Source organism: Moschus berezovskii, chromosome 8 (genome assembly GCF_049115385.1).
Source record: "Moschus berezovskii isolate FMDL1 chromosome 8, NW_MosBer_1.0, whole genome shotgun sequence".
In the NCBI taxonomy this organism is placed as follows: Eukaryota; Metazoa; Chordata; class Mammalia; order Artiodactyla; family Moschidae; genus Moschus; species Moschus berezovskii.
The window spans coordinates 51,721,664-51,740,957 of NC_142467.1; the positions used below are offsets into that span (position 1 = coordinate 51,721,664).

At 45.0% G+C, this 19,294-nt stretch overlaps 1 protein-coding gene across 2 annotated transcripts in view; it reads left to right on the plus strand.

Annotated features, from left to right (window-relative positions):
* The window catches only part of HTR4 (5-hydroxytryptamine receptor 4), a 202,444-nt gene extending 191,429 nt beyond the window's left edge, over positions 1–11,015 (plus strand). For both annotated transcript variants that reach the window (XM_055430905.2, XM_055430908.2), the window contains one exon: positions 10,231–11,015. In XM_055430905.2, the coding sequence (XP_055286880.2) occupies positions 10,231–10,315 (85 nt within the window). In that variant the 3' untranslated portion in view covers positions 10,316–11,015. The remainder of the gene's footprint in view (positions 1–10,230) is intronic.
* The last annotated feature ends 8,279 nt before the right edge of the window (positions 11,016–19,294 follow it).

Here is a 19,294-nt window from a genome sequence, read left to right on the forward strand (position 1 = left end):
AGTGCTCATGGGTGGTGTAGAAGGCTTCTGGAAGTAGGTGGCATTGAATGGATCTTAAAGAGTGGGTAGAATTTGGATGTGGCAGACTGTGGAAGTCATTGTAGACATGAAATACAAGGATTGTGGGCATTGTGTCATTCAGAATACTTTGACCTGTAAGTGCTAGAATTCCTAACTAAAATTAACTTTAAAAATAAGATTATTTATCCATTTACATGATAAAAAGCTTGGTTTGGTAGAGTTTGGTAGTTTTAGGATTGGTTATTTCAGTGATTCAACAGCACAGTGAAAGACCCAGATCCTTTTCCTCTGCTCTTTTCAGCCTGTTAGTTTTCATTCTAAATGATACTTTTGTGGTCACAAACTAGTTGCAACAGTTCCAAACATTGCATCTTCCTCACATAATCATAACCAAGTGCTAGAAGATAAGGTAGACTCTTATTGTACTTGTCTTTTATTCAGGAGGAAAACATTTCCCATCCCCCTAGCAGACCTTTAAGTCTTGTTAATCAGAAGAAGATCACAGGCCAAACCCTTAGCTGTAACGCACCTGGTATTTTTGCCTATACTAGGAGACAGGCTCTGTTAGAAGAAAGAATGTGTGAGCCTTTGCTTAAAATAACTCACAATGTTTACTACAGACTGTAAACCCATTTATCCTTCCTGAAGAAAAACACAGGGAGATTTATTGAAAAGAGATGTCTCGTGGATCACCAGAATAGCAAACTCACTGGCCTTCCTGGTGACAAATAAGGAACATGGGTGATTTTAGGGATTAAGTTCCTCTTTCCATCTCTCTGAGACGATAATCGAATTATATTTTTCACTGAATATCAGCTTTATTCTTTTCTCTTTCTCGATCACCTTTCTTTGCTTCTATGAACACATGAGTCAAACCTGGCTCCCCTAGGCAGCCCTTCCCATTCTTAGTTCATAATATCTCCATGTTCCCCAGCCACATATTTCCTGGAGATAGAAGCAGGGTTAACTTTGGATTCTGCTATGACCTGGAGGTGGACTTCCCTATAGCTCAGATGGTAAAGAATCTGCCTGCAATGCAGGAGATCCAGGTTCAGTCCCTGGGTCAGGAAGGTCCCCTGAAAAGGAAATGGCAATTCAATCCAGTATTCTTGCCTGAAGAATCCCATGGACAGAGGAGCTTGGTGAGCTACAGTCCGTGGGGTCACGACTAAGTGACTAACACATGATCAGGAGGTAGAGCCTCCTGCCGGGATGGGGACTGGTCCATAGATTATGGAAGAAATGGCTGGAGACCACGGCCACAGCTGTGTGCTGTGGTAAAGAAGCATGTGTAAGAAATCACGAGCCTGTGATAGCATGGGTGGGGAGACCAAGAGAGGAATGCAGTTAAAGGAAACATTTCCTGTTTTGGAGTAGTTATGAATTCCTGTGTAAAAACAAACAGCTGAATTATAGGTGTGGATTTTAATCCCGGCTCCACTGATAATCAAAGAGAGGACCTGAGGCCAGGGTCCCTTAGCAAGAGTATCTGTTTTCTGATTACAGAAATAAGCTAGTGCAGAGGGGAACACGGAGAAGGCAATGGCAAGCCACTCCAGTACTATTGCCTAGAAAATCCCATGGATGGAGGAGCCTGGTAGGCTGCAGTCTGTGGGGTCGCTAAGGGTCGGACACGACTGAGCGACTTCACTTTCACTTTTCACTTTCCACTTTCACACATTGGAGAAGGAAATGGCAACCCACTCCAGTGTTCTTGCCTGGAGAATCCCAGGGACGGGGGAGCCTGGTGGGCTTCCGTCTATGGGGTCACACAGAGTCGGACACGACTGAAGTGACTTAGCAGCAGTAGCAGAGGGGAACAACTGGGGAGCCAAGGGAGAATAGGAGCCCTGGTCTCTGAGGAATCCTGAAGGACTTGGAGGTGTTTCTCCTGGAGAAGAAGAGTCTCAGCACAGGTGGTTGGGAGCTGCATCATGAATGACATTGGCATCCTATTAGGTCTGCTGGCTAAACTCAGACCGGACACCCTTCTCAATCGGTGGGACCAGTGAGGGTGTCCTGCTCACCGTTCTTAGAAGGTCCTTCTCTCTCCTCCCGCTTATTGCTCCTACTTGTTCTTATGACCTGTCTTGTCTCTTCCTGAGGAACAAGCCTCCACACTGGTCTCAGTGTCCCCATTGTCCCAGTTATTTCCCACAGTGCAGCCTGTATTCATTTCATTCTACTTTACCTCACGATTCAACCCAAACTCCTTACCCTCAGTCATGGAGCCTCAGTTTCCTCTAAGCCTCATCTCCCAGCAACCTCATCCCTACCATGTAGGACGCTTTTAGAACAATCACCATTCCACAAACTAAGGATGCCACTCTAAGCTCTTTCCTGCCTCCGCACTTCACCTAGCCCATGCCAAACCCTGAAAGCCCTCACCATCCCCATATCCATTGCACCACCAGGTCCTGTGAGCCCTACCTTCAAGGTAGAGCCTGAATCTGACTGCTTCCCAACACCTCCTCTGCCACCATCCCAAATCTCTAAGTCACTGACATCTCATCCAATGGGCTCATCCTCTGTTGTCACCTTCTCCTCCTGCCTTTAGTCTTTCCCCACATCAGGTTCTTCAAATGAGTCAGTTCTTCCCATCAGGTAGCCAAAGTATTGGAGTTTCAGCTTCAGCATGAGTCCTTCCAATGAATATTCAGGCCTGATTTCCTTTAGGATTGACTGGTTGGATCTCCTTTCAGTCCAAGGGACTCTTAAAAGTCTTCTCCAACACCACAATTCAAAAGCATCAATTCTTTATAGGCGCTTAGCTTTCTTTATAGTCCAGCTCTCACATCCATACATGACTACTAGAAAAACCATAGCTTTGACTCGACAGACCTTTGGTGGCAAAGTAATGTCTCTGCTTTTTAATATGCTGTCTATGTTGGTCATAACTTTTCTCCCAAGGAGCAAGTGTCTTTTAATTTCATGGCAGTGATTTTGGAGCCCCCCAAAATAAAGTCTCTCACTCTTTCCATTGTTCCCCCATCTATTTGCCATGAAGTGATGGGACCAGATGTCTGACATCTCTAGACACCTTAAAAATCACCTGTGATGTATATGTATAATTGACTCACTTTACTGTACACCTGAAACTAGCACTACATTTTAAATGAACTATACCACAATACAAATTAAGAAACAGAATAAAAATAGAGTGCCAGTCCACACTGCCTACTCCCCCAACATAAGCACAACAACACTGTTAAACTAAAGCCAGCATGCTATTGTGCTCAGTTGCTTGGTCGTGTCAGACTCTGTGGCCCCATGGGCTGTAACATGTCAGGCGCCTCTGTCCATGGAATTTTCCAGGCAAAAAAAAACTGGAGTGAGTTGCCATTTTCTACTCCAGGGGATCTTCCTGACCCGGGGATAAAACCTGTGTCTCCTGCATTGGCAGGTGGGTTCTTTATCACCTGGGAAGCCCCTAAAGTCAGCACGTGCATGTGTGCAAAGTTGCTTCAACATATACCATCTTAAAGAAAAAAAGAAAGAAAATCACCTGTGACAGGCAAAATAGTGTCCGAAGAGGTTCACATCCTAATTCTCAAAACCAATGAATCTATTACCTTAGATGGCTAAGGGACTTTGTAGATGTGATTAAGCTATGGTAGTGAGACAGGGAGGAGATTTTCCTGGATTATCTGGATGGGCCCACTGTAATTATAAGCATCCTTATAAGGATCAGGGTCGGAGGAAGAGATGTGATGGTGGAAGCAGAGTTCAGAGCAATGAGGCCACAAACCAGGGAATGAGGGCAGCCTCTAGATGCTGGAAAAGGTGAGGAATGGCGTTCTCTCCTGGGATCTCCAGAAAGAGTGCAGCTCTACCCAGAACCTTGACTTTAGCCCACTGACACCCATTTTGAACTTCTGACCTCCAGAACTGGAAGATAATACATTTGCATTCTTTTGAGCCATTGAGTTTGTAGTAATTTATTATGGAATCAGTGGGGAGCTGAGATAACTCCTGATTTGCCTCTGGCCCCCACTGCAACCCCACCTCTGCCCACGCTACACATCACAGCTGGAATAGTCTTCCCAATCATAAAGCCCTCATGAGCCCACTCTCATTCCCTTGGCCAGCTTCCTACTGCTCTGGGGATGAGCAAAACGGCCTTCAGCAAGGTGAGCCTTTGGGCCTTCACCCTCCTCCTAGACTGCTGAGCACCCTGCTCTACTGTCACACCTGCCGTCAGCATTGCGGTCCTCTGCCCTTGCTGGCCCTTAGCCGGCATCTTCCTCCTCTTCACCTGTTTAACCCTTACCCATCTCTCGGCTCTCATCTCCCTCACTTCCTCGTCACGCTGCCCTGACGCGCTAACCTCGGCCTCCCCCCGTGACACGTTCTCACAGCACCACCAGGTTCCTCTCATCCCAAACTCTTCTCGGGCTGGCTGTTTTCCATCTCGCTGTGGGTCTCCCACACTGCCCTGTGAGCGCCTCGCGGACAGGGACTGTAGCTTTTCCTCACTGCCCTGTTACCTTCAGGGCATGACACAGTGGTAACACTCATAATATGTTTTTAAATAAATAAGTGGCCGAATGAATAAATACCTAAGAATTTGAAAATCTCATATTCCCCTGAACATCAGAAAGCACCCAATATGGGATCTTTGTTTCCAGGTGATGGTGCTACGGCTTCCAGGAAACTTCGCCTTAGGGTTGAATCTCTTTAAACTCATGCACCTTGCATTTTTAATTATATCATCTTCTCGCAAGTGCCCCCATGTGAGCACTGCCATGAGGGGGAGAGCCGCATGTGTAATAAAGTCTAATCATTTCCTTATAATACTAGGTTGGGCAGGCAGAGGGGGCTGTTATCATGCGACTAATTACTGCATCCAGGCTGTTCTAAGTGCGATGCTAATTGCTCAGTGAATGAATTGTAGACTCAGGTAATTACCAAACCTAATGTGGCTTCAGTCATGTTTGAGTAAATTAATGCAGAGAGGGAAAGCAATCCAGCTTGAAGGGAGCTGCCTCCTGACTTCCTGTTGCTTGGGAGACAGCAGTTGGGTTTTTTGCTCTGGACTCAGAGCTGTCCAGGTACACTCACACATCTGGGGTCCGCTCTCCGTAACTCAGCTGCAAGGTTGCAGCTCTTACATCAAACAGATCTTGCACCAAACTGAGCCGGAGGCTTTTGTTACTCAGGACAACCTCTCTCTGGGGCTGTTTCTTTATCTGTAAATTCATCTTGAAGGTTTCCTTCAGCCCTATGATCAATGACTAAGTGAACAAATATTTGATTAATTATTAAAGAATGGATTTCTGCAAATCAGCCATCAAGTACTGGGTTCAGGTCTTACTTTTATCATCAAATAGCAACAGTTCTCATAAATACTTATGGAGAGCTAACTAGCTGACTGGCACTGTTCTAATAAGCATTTTATGTGTGTTATTTCACTGAATGCCCACAGCAACTCAGAACATTTTGAGTAAATCACAGAGCTAATCAGTGCTAGAGGTAGGATTAAACTTAGGCATTCTGACTCAAAAGCCTATATTCCTAACTGCCTCATACATAACTACTTCTCTGACCCTGGGAGTGTCACATTTTTTGCACCTCGGTCTCCCTACCAGTGAAGATTTCTGTACCCATTACATGTCCAGTCTTTTGCAAAGGTCTTTACAGATGTTGATTTTATCACAACAAAGCTAAGAACTAAGCTACTTGATCAGGTAACACATCTAGTAAATGGTAGAGCCAGGATCTGAGAGCTGTTTTGCAATATCATGTGCTTTCATGCTCCCTAGTTAGAGAAATGCTGCCCAAAGTCAGTCACTGTCACCACATCAGGCGGACCTGAACTCACAAGGCAGTAGGAGTTCATAAAACAGCTTACCATATCATCCCACATCCGCTCAGGTTACTTATTTACTATCAGAGTGAAAATACCAAATTAAAAATAGGTCTCATGAGATTTGGAGAAACCTCTGCAGGTCAGACAACCATGTAACACACACCGCCCTCTGCTAGAGTCCTTCTGAGGAAATCTCAGACTGGCCTCTCCTTTCTGGGTGTATCACCCAGATGGTGACAGGACCATCCAAATGTTGTAACAGGAAACATGCCCATGTGTAATGGGAGCTTCTGCCTTTCCACTGAACTCTGGAGCATCCACTTGCTATTCCTAAACAGCTCACTCATTAGCACACGAGAAACAGATACTCAGGAGAGACATGTTAAAGGCTGCTGTGGAGGTGTGCCTGATTCCATGGCAGCATATCTTTTTATATAAATATGAAAAGATTTCTCAACCAGCACACCCTCTTCATGTGGACTTGATTGATTGCCAGTGAGCATGGCTTATTGGCCATGAAAAGGGCAAAGGTTTGGGAATGTGTTTTGAGGTTAAGAGTGCGGGTGTCATGGACACTGTGGCCTTAAATAAATTGCTTGACTTCTCTGAGTCTTATCTTTCTCATCTGTAAAATATGTCCAAGTATAGTTGCTGCTTGGGTTCCAAAGCCACTGTGGATGATGACTGCAGCCACAAAATTAAAAGACGCTTACTCCTTGGAAGGAAAGCTATGACAAACCTAGACAGTGTTTTATAAAGCAGAGACATCACTTTGCCAGCAAAGGTCTGAATAGTGAAAGCTATGATTTTTCCAGTTGTCATGTATACATGTGAGAGTTAGATGATAAAGAAGGCTGAGTGCCAAAGAATTGATGCTTTCAAACTGCAGTGCTGGAGAAGATTCTTGAGGGTCCCTTGGATAGCAGGGAGATCAAACCAGTCAGTCCTAAAGGAAATCAACCCTGAATAATCATTGGAAGGACTGATGCTGAAGCTCCAATACTTTGGCCACCTGATGCGAAGAGCCAACTCGTTGAAAAAGACCCTGAAGCTGGGAAAGATTGAAGGCAGGAGGAGAAGGGGTCGACAAAGGACGAGATGGTGAGATAGCATCGCCGACTCAATGGACGTGAATTTGAGCAAACAGGTGGGCATCTGACTGTGGTCCTGCTCAGGCTCTGCCACTCACCTACCACAATGCTCATTACCCACTCGGATGCACCACGTTTCACTTTTTTCCCCATATAATGTTGGTCTCATTGCCTACCTTGCCTGGCCTGAAAAGCTACTTATGAAGTCGTGGGTGGGAAGATCAATTAGTGCAGCTTTGGTGCCCATGCTTGCCAAATGAGAGCTTTTGTTTCTGATAAGGGAGAAAGAACAAGATCTGGGAGCCTTCAATATCTTGCGTTCTTTTAAGTTTTGCCTGTAACGGAAATAAAGGAGGAAAATATTTTTAAGCCTAGAATTATATATGCTGTGCATATATAATTATTGTCATTATTATATACTCACATCTAAATGAGGTATTGAGGGAAAGAAGTGAATAGAATAATTTTATCTTCAGTGTTTTGAGATTCTGTTTTGTGTCAGACTCTGTGCTCCTGCTTTTCGTGCGTGATGTAATTTGGTCTGTACACCAGGACTGTGAGGTGTCTCTGTCACTCTGTCACGCTGGAGGAAAATGAGGCATAGTGGCACTGAATAACTTGCTAAATATCACAAAGCTGGTAAGTGGTAGAGACTGGTTTGGGGAAAAGGTCTGCTAACTCAAATCACAGTTTTTATCACTATGTGGCGCAACACAGCCTCTAGTTGGTGAGACAAGGCCAGGGAAACACCAGCACACTTGACAGAGTCTGAGAACAGTTGTAAAAGCTAGATCTTCTGGTAGAATTAAGTATAATAGCAAACTACTCTCTCACTCAGATTATTGCTGTAACCTCTGAATCCCTGTGCTCATGTCAACTCCATCACATCTACTCTCCATAGAGCAACCAAAGGGAGCCAGCTAAGAAGTCATCCAGATTATGTCAGGGTGCTGCTCAAACCTCTCACATGTAGTAAACGCCAAAGCCTGACAGGAATCTGCAAGCCATGGCCCTTGCGCCTCCACTCTGGCCCCAGCTACCTCACTGACCTCAACTCTCAACTCCTTCCACTCTTCCCCTCACTCTTTCTGCCTTGGAGCCCAGCATCCTTGCTTTTCTTCAGACCTTCCAGACAGAATCTAGCCTCAGGACCTTTGCACCTGCTATCCTTTCTACCTGGAATGTTCTCCCTGGTATGCACCTGTCTCCATTCTTCATTATATTTCATAGAATCTAGTCAGAAGGCAGAAACCACACCAGCTATTAAAGCAATATTTTAATATATGGAGGTAGCAGCTGTAAGAAGCAATTGCTCCCTCTAGGGCTGAGAGAACAAAAGGAGTAACCAAAAAAAAAAAAAAAAAACCACCCTAGAAACTTAGAGAGATCCCACAGAGCAGAAACTTGGACCTCTGAGGAAAAGGAGGTGCTGTCTCTGAGGGGCTGTTATGAAGCTGGTTATGTAAGAGTTGGAAAGACTGTAAACGAGACTTTCTGCTGCTGCTGCAAGGCAGCGCCGCTGCTGAGGAAGCGTGGGTGGAGTGATGCTCACGAGAAGCAGGAGTAGGTAGGAAGCTCGCAGGAGGAGCAAGGCTTTTCTCTTCCATCCAGGCTTCCAGCCCTCTGCTGGAGGAGTCTGAGAGGAGCCAGCTCACAAGCCAGCATTTGATTTGCAGAACCACAAAGCCAAGCTTAGAAGAGTGGTGCTGAGGCTGATATGACTCTATCGCTGGAACGCTGACCACCCCGAAGCCTTTACTCACGTATCTCACTGGGACCTGTCCCGGCCACCCGCATGGAGACTGTGTGGTCCACCCCTTCCTATAACTCCTTCCACTTCGTTTTTCTCCTCAGACTCACCTAGCAGGTGCTTGTGGTTCTTCAGGTCCTAGCTCTGCTGCTCGCCTCTCTGTTAGCACCATCTGCAGGGACAGTTCTGTCCCTGAGCAGACCCATGCCCTTCATCTTGTGTTCTCAGCTGACACCTGCTTCGGTCCAGCTAGGGGGACATTTTATTCTAGATCAGGGCACCATGGACATTTTGGGCCAGTTAATTCTTTGTTGTGGGAGTCTGTGCTGTGTACTGAACAATATTTAGCAGCATTCTTGATCTCTACCCACTAGATACCATTAGCCTCACCCCTGCCATGACAGGCACAAGTGCCTCCAAATTGTTTCTGTTGAGACTCACTGTTGTAAATTTATAACTGGTCCATGGCTTGTGTGTGAACCAGTTAAGCACGTGGGTGTTGGCACCAAATAGACCAGGTCTGATAGGTTGTATCTTCACATGTTACCTGTACTCCTTTGGGCAAGTCACTGAGGCTATGTGTAATTTGGCTTAAATGAACATTATGAATAGACATAATCTTATTTCATGGGGTTGTCATGCAGATTATATTGAGTGGAGAGAGTTTAGTACAGTACCTGCTATATACCAACCAGTCAACACAAGTCAACAATAAATTAATATAATTCAAAGGAAGGCATCAGTATAATTCTTGAGAAACCACCAACAAGTTGGTTGTCAACATATGATGCCAAGTAACTTGTATGTGTTTATTTTACTGAATGGGCTTGACACTGACTGTGAGAATGAGAGGTAATAGCCCTTCCAAACTGTAGAAATGCCAAAAGAATCACTGCCAGATGCTGAAAACTGGATTACTGATGACAAGACCCACTTGTGACTGAGACTGATTTAAATGCAATTAACATATTGAGTGCAAGTGTATGATCCTGCAGAAAAATAATAAACACTTGTCAAATAGTAAAGTTCACTCTGATGCTTAGAGTCAGCTTGCTGTTGGATCCATCTAATTGAGTTACTGTCCCAAATGTCACCTGAAGAAATCCAACTAACAAGTACAGCTACATTGTCTTTCAGGCTCTGAGTGGTTTATGAATCTCAGTTCAGAACTTGGATATTGCTGAACCCAGAACCATCCCTGCTAAGATATTTATAATAGACACTGCTTGAAGTGGTACATAGGGTCCATTTTGATGAGTAACACAAGAACTCCAGGTTTTGTTGCAGGGAAGTAAATCTGAGTACCAATGCCAGTTCTACCCCTCACTCTGTATAACCCTGGACCTGTCCTTTCCTCTGGGACTTCAGTTAAAAGGAGCAGTAGTTCAGATGCTGTACTTCGGGCTTCCCAATGCTGAAGTGCCAGCCCTCGCCAGCCCCACCTTGCCGAGCCCTCAGAAGCGTGCAGGGAAAGGACGTCAGGAGTGATGGGTGTGCTGTCTTTGGTGCACTTGAAGAGTGTCTGTCAGATTCTTAAGCTTTCTTTCCTTCCTCCTTAGGTACACAGTTCTGCACAGTGGACACCAGGAGCTCGAGAAACTGCCCATACACAATGACCCAGAATCCCTGGAATCATGCTTCTGACTGAGGACATGGCTCACAGCTAAGCCATTCATTCCCATTCACGTCTGCATGAACAGGACATCCTGGCATCTCTCCTGACCCTCATCACCACCTGTGAGGCATGGGGCTGTGGGGCCAAGGGCCCAGGGAAGGAGCGTGGATGACAGGGTTGGACGGGACCCAAGGGCAGAGCGTGGAGGACCTCAGAGCTGAGAAGAAGCTTCAGGTGCCGTCAGATGCAGGCTCCCAGCCAACACAGAAGTGGCGTCCTCCATTGCATCCTGGAGGCTGGTCAGTCTCCGCTTGTATACCTCCAGAGACAGGAGCTCACTCCCTCCTAACACAGCTCCTTCTATTGTGGAGAAGATTTCGTTATAAGGAAGCTCTTTCCTTTGTTGGGACACAAATATGTCTCGCTCTAGTTTGCATCTGGGACCAAGCAATTGGCCCATTCTTCCACTGAGAGCTCTTAAATATTGGAAGACCATGATCTGCCACCTACCCACCTTTTAAAGTCTTCTCTCTGAACTCAGCAACTCCAATTTCCTCTCCATTCTGGCCATCTTCTTCTGGATGTGCATTGGTGGGTGAATTAATCAAGGCTCTCACAAAGAAATTACGTTGATGTCAGTGCCAAGATGTCTGTCCAGAAGCACTGAATTTTCTTAAGTGAAGCATCAGTGTTTTTTGGTTCATAGACATGAACATTTTTCTTTTTTTTTTTTTTTTTCTTCCTTGGGGATAGACTTTGGAAACTCTGCTTAGGTTTTGGTTTGGATGCATTATCAAAAGGACTCTTTATAGCTGGTCTGATGTGTGTATATATGTATGTGTGTGTGTTTAAAGATATTTTCACATTGGCAGACTTGCTGTGAGGTCATTCAAAATAAATCTTGATTCACTTCCCTTCCATGACAGGGGGAAAAGGACTTACACCTTTACCAAGAATGTTGACTGAGAATTGTCCTACAATTCAGATTTTTGGAGGGAAACTCAGTTGCTCCTATAAGCCCCTTTTAGGGGCTTACTTTCTTGGGAAACTTCATTGGCCTCCTTCCCGTGAAGTTTCTGGGCTACCATTTTTCTTCATCTTTTTAGGTATTTCAATTTCCTCCAAGCTCCTAAGGAGATGCTTCCCTGATGTCAAAGCCAACATCAAATGACTTTATGTTGGGGTGAATTATCTCCTCAGCTGGAGACTCTATGGTTTTTCAGTTGCCTCTCTTTTGATTGCTGATAAAAACCCTACTGAGAGTGTTCACTGTCGGTCCTTATGGGGAAGCCTAGGGAAGGGGCAACGTGGTGGGTAGTTGGGAGTGTATAGAATGTGAACTACAAGATAAAGAAGTGCCAGAAGTTTCTAACCTCACCAGTTCTCCTTGCCCTTTTACTTGGTCTGTTGTCCCCACTTTCCTTCCTAAGTGATCCCAGAAGCCACAGTTGCCTCCTTATCACCCATTTCATCCATGAGGGAAGAACCCATCAGTCCCTAGATTTGGGGAGGATGGTCAGACTCAACATAAAACCTGGGTGAACTGTGCCCTGGTTTTGGCACCCAAAGCCCCACATTCTAGGAAACTTTTCAATCTCACATAAACGCGGCTGAACGGTCACCCTGTTGATGGGAACCTCCCTGTGCTGAGGGTTAATATGCCTCCTCAGAATTGCATTTCCTTTATTTTCACTTTTTCATGGAAAAGGCCGAGATAAGTGAATTTGGGGGTCCAGACTTTTCCACATGCTATCTAAATGTGGCCTTTGTTCTCCTCAAAGGATAAAGGACTTCTTAGGGAAAGACTGAGACGATCCTAGCTTTGAGGCAGCTGGTACACTTTAATGCCTCCCAAAGTAAATGGTTTCTACTATATAATACATATGTGATACATGCTTACACAAATACAGTAGGATTTCTTCCCTGTGAAATGTTTCTTTTCCCAGGAGCGTAGCAAGCATATCTGCTTATGCAAAATATTATTTCTCAGTGGTAGTCTCCCATATTAAGTGGCAACTTGAACACATCAGGGATCCAAGGATTACAACATAGATGGGAAAATGAGACCCTACCATGTCACAGGTCCGTATCTTCTGGACTCTCTGGATATGCTTATGTGGGCCAGCCCATGAGTGGTGTCTATAGAGGTCACATGCACCCTGAGTCAGGGAAAGAACAGCAATCACAGGAACAGGAGCCCTTGCCGTTGTCAGGAAGATGATCCCTTTTGCAGAGAGTCTCACAAGCACCTTTTGCTGTCTCTTTGGAGGAGGGCTGGGCTGATGTGGGTTATGCATCAAGTGCTCACATTGGAGCCTCACAAAACAGAAGCAGACTTGCTCTATCTGGACAGCTGGTGGCATGGCATTACTTAAATCTCTGGCTTCTGGGAATCTAGGTAATATGGCATGTGTGTGGAAGAGTCAGAAGGAGAAAACCTGGAGCTTTTCAAGGAAGGAGGTATTTTGCTGTCTTCTCTGAGGTCATCCTTTTCCAGAAAGCCTGCAACATCCTGAAGGGGTGCTCCCAGGGAGGAGGGCACACGACCGCAGCCACATCTGCCAGATTGGCCTTGACAGCCGGACTGCCCCATGCCCGGGATAAAGGGGGTTCACCTGTGCTGCTCTACCCCTTGACTCTCCAGCCCACAGGGCTGTCCAGATAGAAGCCCTGACACTGCCCGTCCAGCGCATGATCAGCAGCTAGGACGCAAAAATGATAAAATGTCAACTTCAGTGAACACTCCAGTATGTGTCTGCAGAAGAATCCTTTCTGAGACTTCACCTTTCATCTCGTCATTTCCTCTTCATGCTGCTAACTTGCTCTGTGCTCTAGCAAACTGCTGTCTAGCTGGGGGTTGGGGGGTGGGCATGGGGGAGGATGAGGGAGGGAAAGGGGGGTGGGCTGCTGGGGAGTGGCTATAACTAAATTCCTTTGTTATTGTCTTCAAGTAAGAAAATAATGTCTTCTTGGTGCTGTGCTGTCTGTTTTTCTCTTTGGTCTTCTATCTCTCTTTGGTGAGAGATCAATACTGCTTTTTCTCTTTTTCTGTATGACTCTGGTTAAAGTCCTTACTGTAATAATTGGTCTAAACCGGGGGAAAAAAGGACTAATGCACTTACCTCTTCTAGCCATAATGTGTAATCTCTTCTCCATCCAATCTAGAAAACTGAGGCTGAATATTTGATTTGAATGTAAACAGATCAGGGATGGATTTGAAGGCTCGAGTTTGAGACACTGTGTCACTTTGGGCCTTCCTTAACTAGCACTTTCCTCACTTATCTCATTTACAAAATGGAGAAAATCTCTGAGCTGGTAGGATTGTTGAGTGTTCTAACATGTGTCACCTAGGATTTTTACCAAACATGTGTCCTGCCTGTACTGTTATTTATTTAATATTTTTATTTAAGTCAATTCAAGTTTTTACTCACATAGATTTATTTTAGAAAGAAACATTCTATCAGTACCCCAAATAGAAAATCAGTATTGCCATAAATAGAAAGCAGCCATAGAGAGAAATAAATGGAAACAAAACAAGGTTATTAAGCTTTAATAGAGCCTGCTCTCTGCTTCCTAGTTTGAAAGGCAAACAGTGAGTATCAGAGAGCAGTTAGGGCACCTGCCTCCCACGAGGTGTCTTTAAGCTAAGAAGAGTTGAAAGGGGACTTACCCGAGAGGAACTTCCAAACTTTGAGTTAATGTGGTTTCATGACAAGCTGCAGTCCTACATTTTGGCAACACAGAAGGGAAGTGAAACTGCTTATATTTTTAACTACTGTTATACTAGGTTCAGATTAGGTTTCGTCTTTCTATTTCTTTTTCAGCTCACCCCAGAACATGTCTTCAGTTCAGTTCAGTCGCTCAGTCGTGTCCGACTCTCCGCGATCCCATGAATCACAGCACACCAGGCCTTCCTGTCCATCACCAACTCCCGGAGTTCACTCAAACTCATGTCCACAGAGTCGGTGATGCCATCCAGCCATCTCATTCTCTGTCGTCCCCTTCTCCTCCTGCCCCCAACCTTTCCCAGCATCAGAGTCTTTTCCGGTGAGTCAACTCGTCGCATGAGGTGGCCAAAGGATTGGAGTTTCAGTTTTAGCATCAGTCCCTCCAATGAACACCCAGGATTGATCTCCTTTAGAATGGACTGGCTGGATCTCCTTGCAGTCCAAGGGACTCTCAAGAGTCTTCTCCAGCACCACAGTTCAAAAGCATCAGTTCTTTGGTGATCAGCTTTCTTCACAGTCCAACTCTCACATCCATACATGACCACAGGAAAAACCATAGCCTTGACTAGACGGACCTTTGTGTCTTAGGTAATAATAAAATGATAATAATAATAATGTATCAATAATAAGAGAAGGAACATCTGATGAGCTCCTTTCTGCTAGGCACTGTGGTAAGTGCTTTACATGGATCATCTATTACCCTCATAAAATCCTTACAAGATAAGTACCAGGTTTTGCCCTGCTTTCCAGATGAACGCACCTCCCCTGAGAGATCTGGTGACTAGTCCAAGGTAACATCAGGGGAACTGTGGATTTGGAATGGGAATGCTGGCAGTCAATCTGACTCTAAACCCCATGGCCCCACATGCGTGCGACACAGTTCCTTATTGGGACTGACTGACTCCACATCCCCATGTTGAACCCTGTTCCAGGAGAGAGCCGTGAACAAGCCGAGGCTGGCCCCTGTCCTTATGCTGCCTGAGAATGTCCCTGGCAGGTAGGCCTGGGACCTGGAGAGGCAGAGTGAAACTCTGCCACACACTTGCTGTGTCTTCTGCTCCCTTTCACTTTCTGAGCCTCAATTTCCATCTTTAAACATTGCAGGGATTCAGACTGAAGGTTAATCAGAAGGAAAGGCCTTTCCCTATTGATGTCTCATAGTCTTCTCAGTATTCAACAGCTGGGAGTCACTGGATAACCAGCACCGGACCTTGGGGATCAGGTGTGTGAGCCAAAGAGATTAGTCTTTTGTTTCTAACCATCAGCAGAAGTGGCCCCACAGCAGGAGTGGCCCCAGTGGAAGGCAGTTTGACTTCCTCACATTTCTAGTTGGAACCTGAAACACTACATATACAGGTTCCCATTTGTCCCATCGGCTCAGCACTGCAGGCCCTTTACAGCTTCTCCGCACTTTGCCAGCGGGATCTGAGCCTCTCCCAGCGGCTTGGGGAAAGGGACTCATTTTCTAGAAAAGGAAGCAGACTTTGTCACGAAAATTGATTTGCCCAAGAACACAGCATAAGCACATAAATGGGGCAGAAATGGGGGCTGAAAACATGCCAGGTCACTCCATCCTAGCTGAGTGCTTTCTTCCTCCTCTGCTTAACATTTATTTCTAAATATGCAAATTGTATGTTTAAGACTACATAAATGATGGATTATACAGATAATGTATTTATGCATGCCATCCCCATCTAATAATAATAAAATAATAAAGATATAATAAATAATCGAATAATAAAGATACCACAAAATACCGCTTGACACCAACTCAGTTCCACTCCCCTCCCAAGAAGTTACTGCCCTCCTTATCTGGCTTATATAATTTAAGAACATATTCTGTGTATTTATATGTGTCAAAATGTACATATACAAATGCATGGTTTTGGTTTGTTGTTATATATAAATAAGATGATGCAGTGTATAACTGCAACTTACCTTGGCTGAGGTATAGCTTCATGTCACATCAATATGTGATTCCTCATTCTTTCGAGTTGCTGTGTGTATCTCATATGATAGACATTGTCTAGTTTGCAGTGTTGTTTATGTTCTTACTGCATCTCACATCTGAGTGCGGCGTCTGAGGCCTGCATCAGAAAATCAGCAGCCTCTATTCTTCTGGGGCTGTGCTAACATATGAAGGTCAAGAAATTGCTTCAAGTTTAAGTGGCAGTAGGAACTCTGATAGGGCAGCTTCCCTGGGCTGGGGTGGAGGATGGGGATGGGGCTCACTCTCTGACAGGCCTCACGTGGTCTCCTCCCTCCCTTTGAGGAACTAAGCCACTTTACTCAGTTGCATGGGCTTTAGAGTCAGATTGCTTCCATCACTTCTTAGCAGTGTGTTTGCAAGCAAGATATTAAACCTGTTAAACACTAGTTTCCCCAGCAATAAAGTAGGAAACTAATGATCATACATATTTTAAAGTGTTGGTATAGGCATATATATGGAAAGCACTTGGTAAAACATTTTTAAAATGGTTTCATTGTATCATTGTTATTGTTTAGTCGCTAAGTCGCATCAAACTCTTTTGTGACCCCATGGACTGTAGCCTGCCAGGCTCCTCTGCCCGTGGGTTTTTCGCAGACAAGAATACTGGAGTAGGTTACCACTTCCTCCTCCAGGGGATCTTTCCGACCCAGGGAATCAAACCTGTGTCTCCTGCATTGGCAGGTGGAGACACTGAGCCACGAGGGATGCCCTCTTGGTATCACTGCTTTCTCATAATGGCCTCACCAGTTCTATCTCTGCTTCCTATCATCCTGGGATCTGGTCTAAGGAACAGAAGGTTATAGTATGATTAAGTTAAAAAAAAAAGCTAACCCTTTCACAATAAAGGGAATCCACTTGCATCACATTGTCCAGTTTACTGAAAGCTCTCGTTGGACCTTCACAACTACCGTGTGGCATGGGTGTTAGTCCTTTCTACATGAGGAAACTGAGGCTCCAGTCTAAGGGTTTTGACCAGCCACAGCACCCAGCAGTCATCTGATGGAGTCAGAATATGAGCCTGGGTTTTCTGATTCCAATATGAAGCCCCTGGAAGAACTGTGGCGTCAACTATTATTTGGAGATTATTAGGACTCACATATCTGGCCTGATTCTCCAAAAGTGACATTAATTCAGTAATCCATTCATGAAACATTTCTTAAGGTCTTTAACATATCTGCCAGGCACTGCACCAAGAGCTGGTCACACACAACTGAATGGACCAACAGGACAACTCGGCTCTCTATCGCAGGTAGGTATGCGTAAACAACTTAGGGACCAAATCCTCCGGTCTGTAAACTAAGACTGGTTTTTACTTTTTCAAGTGGTCGGAAAACAAGATATTTTGTGACATGTGAAAATTATGTGAAATTCAGATTTGTTTCCAAAAATAAAGTTGTATTGTAACACAGCCATGGCCCATTCCTTGATGTTTCCTCTATGGCTGTTTTCACACAACAGCAGAACTGAGTGGTTATTTTTGTTTGTCGTTCAGTTGCTAAGTCGTGTCTGACTCTTCGCAACCCCATGGATTGTAGCCTGCCAGGATCCTGTCCATGGGATTCTCCAGGCAAAACACTGGAGTGGGTTGTCATTTCCTTCTCCAGGGAATCTTCCCAACCCAGGGATTGAACCCAGGTATCCTGCATTGGCAGGCCAGTTCGTTACCACTGAGCCAGCAGAGTGGTTGTCATAGTAGAACCTAAAATATTTACTCTCTGGCCCTGAACAGAAAAAGTATGCTGACAGCTGCTTTAGGGCAATCACTATTCAGTCTTTCATTCTACAGACAATTTGCCTTCGATGGTAGGCATCTTCCAAGTTTTGTTTTTCAGTTGTTCCAGTCTGGGGACCTTTAATGATTTAAGCGCTCCCTGCTGTACTTCTGCTTGTTCTAAGAGTGGATCAGGTGAGACACTGACACAGTAAACCAACAGAAGTTAGAGAGCAGCGCCCTCTAGTGGCTTTCAATCTAAGCATTTTACTTCAGTTCAGTCACTCAGTCGTATCCAACTCTTTTGTGATTCCACGGACTGTAGCACGCCAGGTCTTCCTGTCCATCACCAGCTCCCGAAGGTTACTCACACTCACGTCCATTGAGTTGGTGATGCCATCCAACTCCATCTCATCTTCTGTCAAACCCTTCTCCTCCTGCCTTCAATCTTTCCCAGCATCAGGGTCTTTTCAAAGGAGTCAGGTGGCCAGAGTGTTCGAGTTTCAGCTTCAGCATCAGTCCTTCCAATGAATATTCAGGACTGATCTCCTTTAGGATGGACTGGTTGGATCTCCTTGCAGTCCAAGGGACTCTCAAGAGTCTTCTCCAACACCACAGTTCAAAAGCATTAATTCTTCAGCACTCAGCTATTCTTTATACTCCAAATCTCACATCCATACATGACTACTGGTTGGCAAAGTAATGTCTCGCTTTTTAATATGCTGTCTAGGTTGGTCATAACTTTTCTTCCAAGGAGCAAATATCTTTTAATTTCATGCTTTCAGTCACCATCTGCAGTGATTTTTGAGCCCCCCAAAATAAAGTCTGTCACTGTTTCCACTGTTTCCCCATCTATTTGCCACAAAGTGATGGGACCAGATGCCATGATCTTAGTTTTCTGAACGTTGAGTTCTAAGCCAAAAGCATTACTTAGATTTGGTGATTATGTTTATGCTTCCCTGGTAGCTCTTGGGGCTTCCCTTGTGGCTCAGCTGGTCAAGAATCCACCCGCCCTGGGTTCGACTCCTGGGTTTGGAAGATCCCCTGGAGAAGGGAAAGGCTACCCACTCAGTATTCTGGCCTGGAGAATTCCATGGACTGGATAGTCCACGGGGTCGCAAGGAGTCAAGACACGACTGAGCAACTTTCACTGGTGGCTCAGGCAGTAAAAGAATTCGCCTACAATGTAAGAGACCTGGGTTCGATCCCTGGGTCAGGAAGATCCCCTAGAGAAGAGAATGCTACCCACTCCAGTATTCTTGCCTGGAGAATTCCATGGACGGAGGAGCCTGGTGGACCACAGTAAAGATGGTTGCAAAGAGTTGGAAACGACCGAGAAACTAACACACACATACAGACGTTATAGTTACAGTGAAAAAAACAGGTTTAGGTGAGTCTTAGCTGAGAGTTGGGGGCTCTGTATTACTTTGAAATATCTAGAATGTCCTGTAATTTTTTCCCACCTCTTAGTGGTCACAGTTCTCACCTGGAGAGTGGAATACACTCTTAGAATAGAGGTAGCTGAGTTAAAAACAAGGTAATAAAGAGATGACTGAATGCAGCACCATTCTTCCTAATA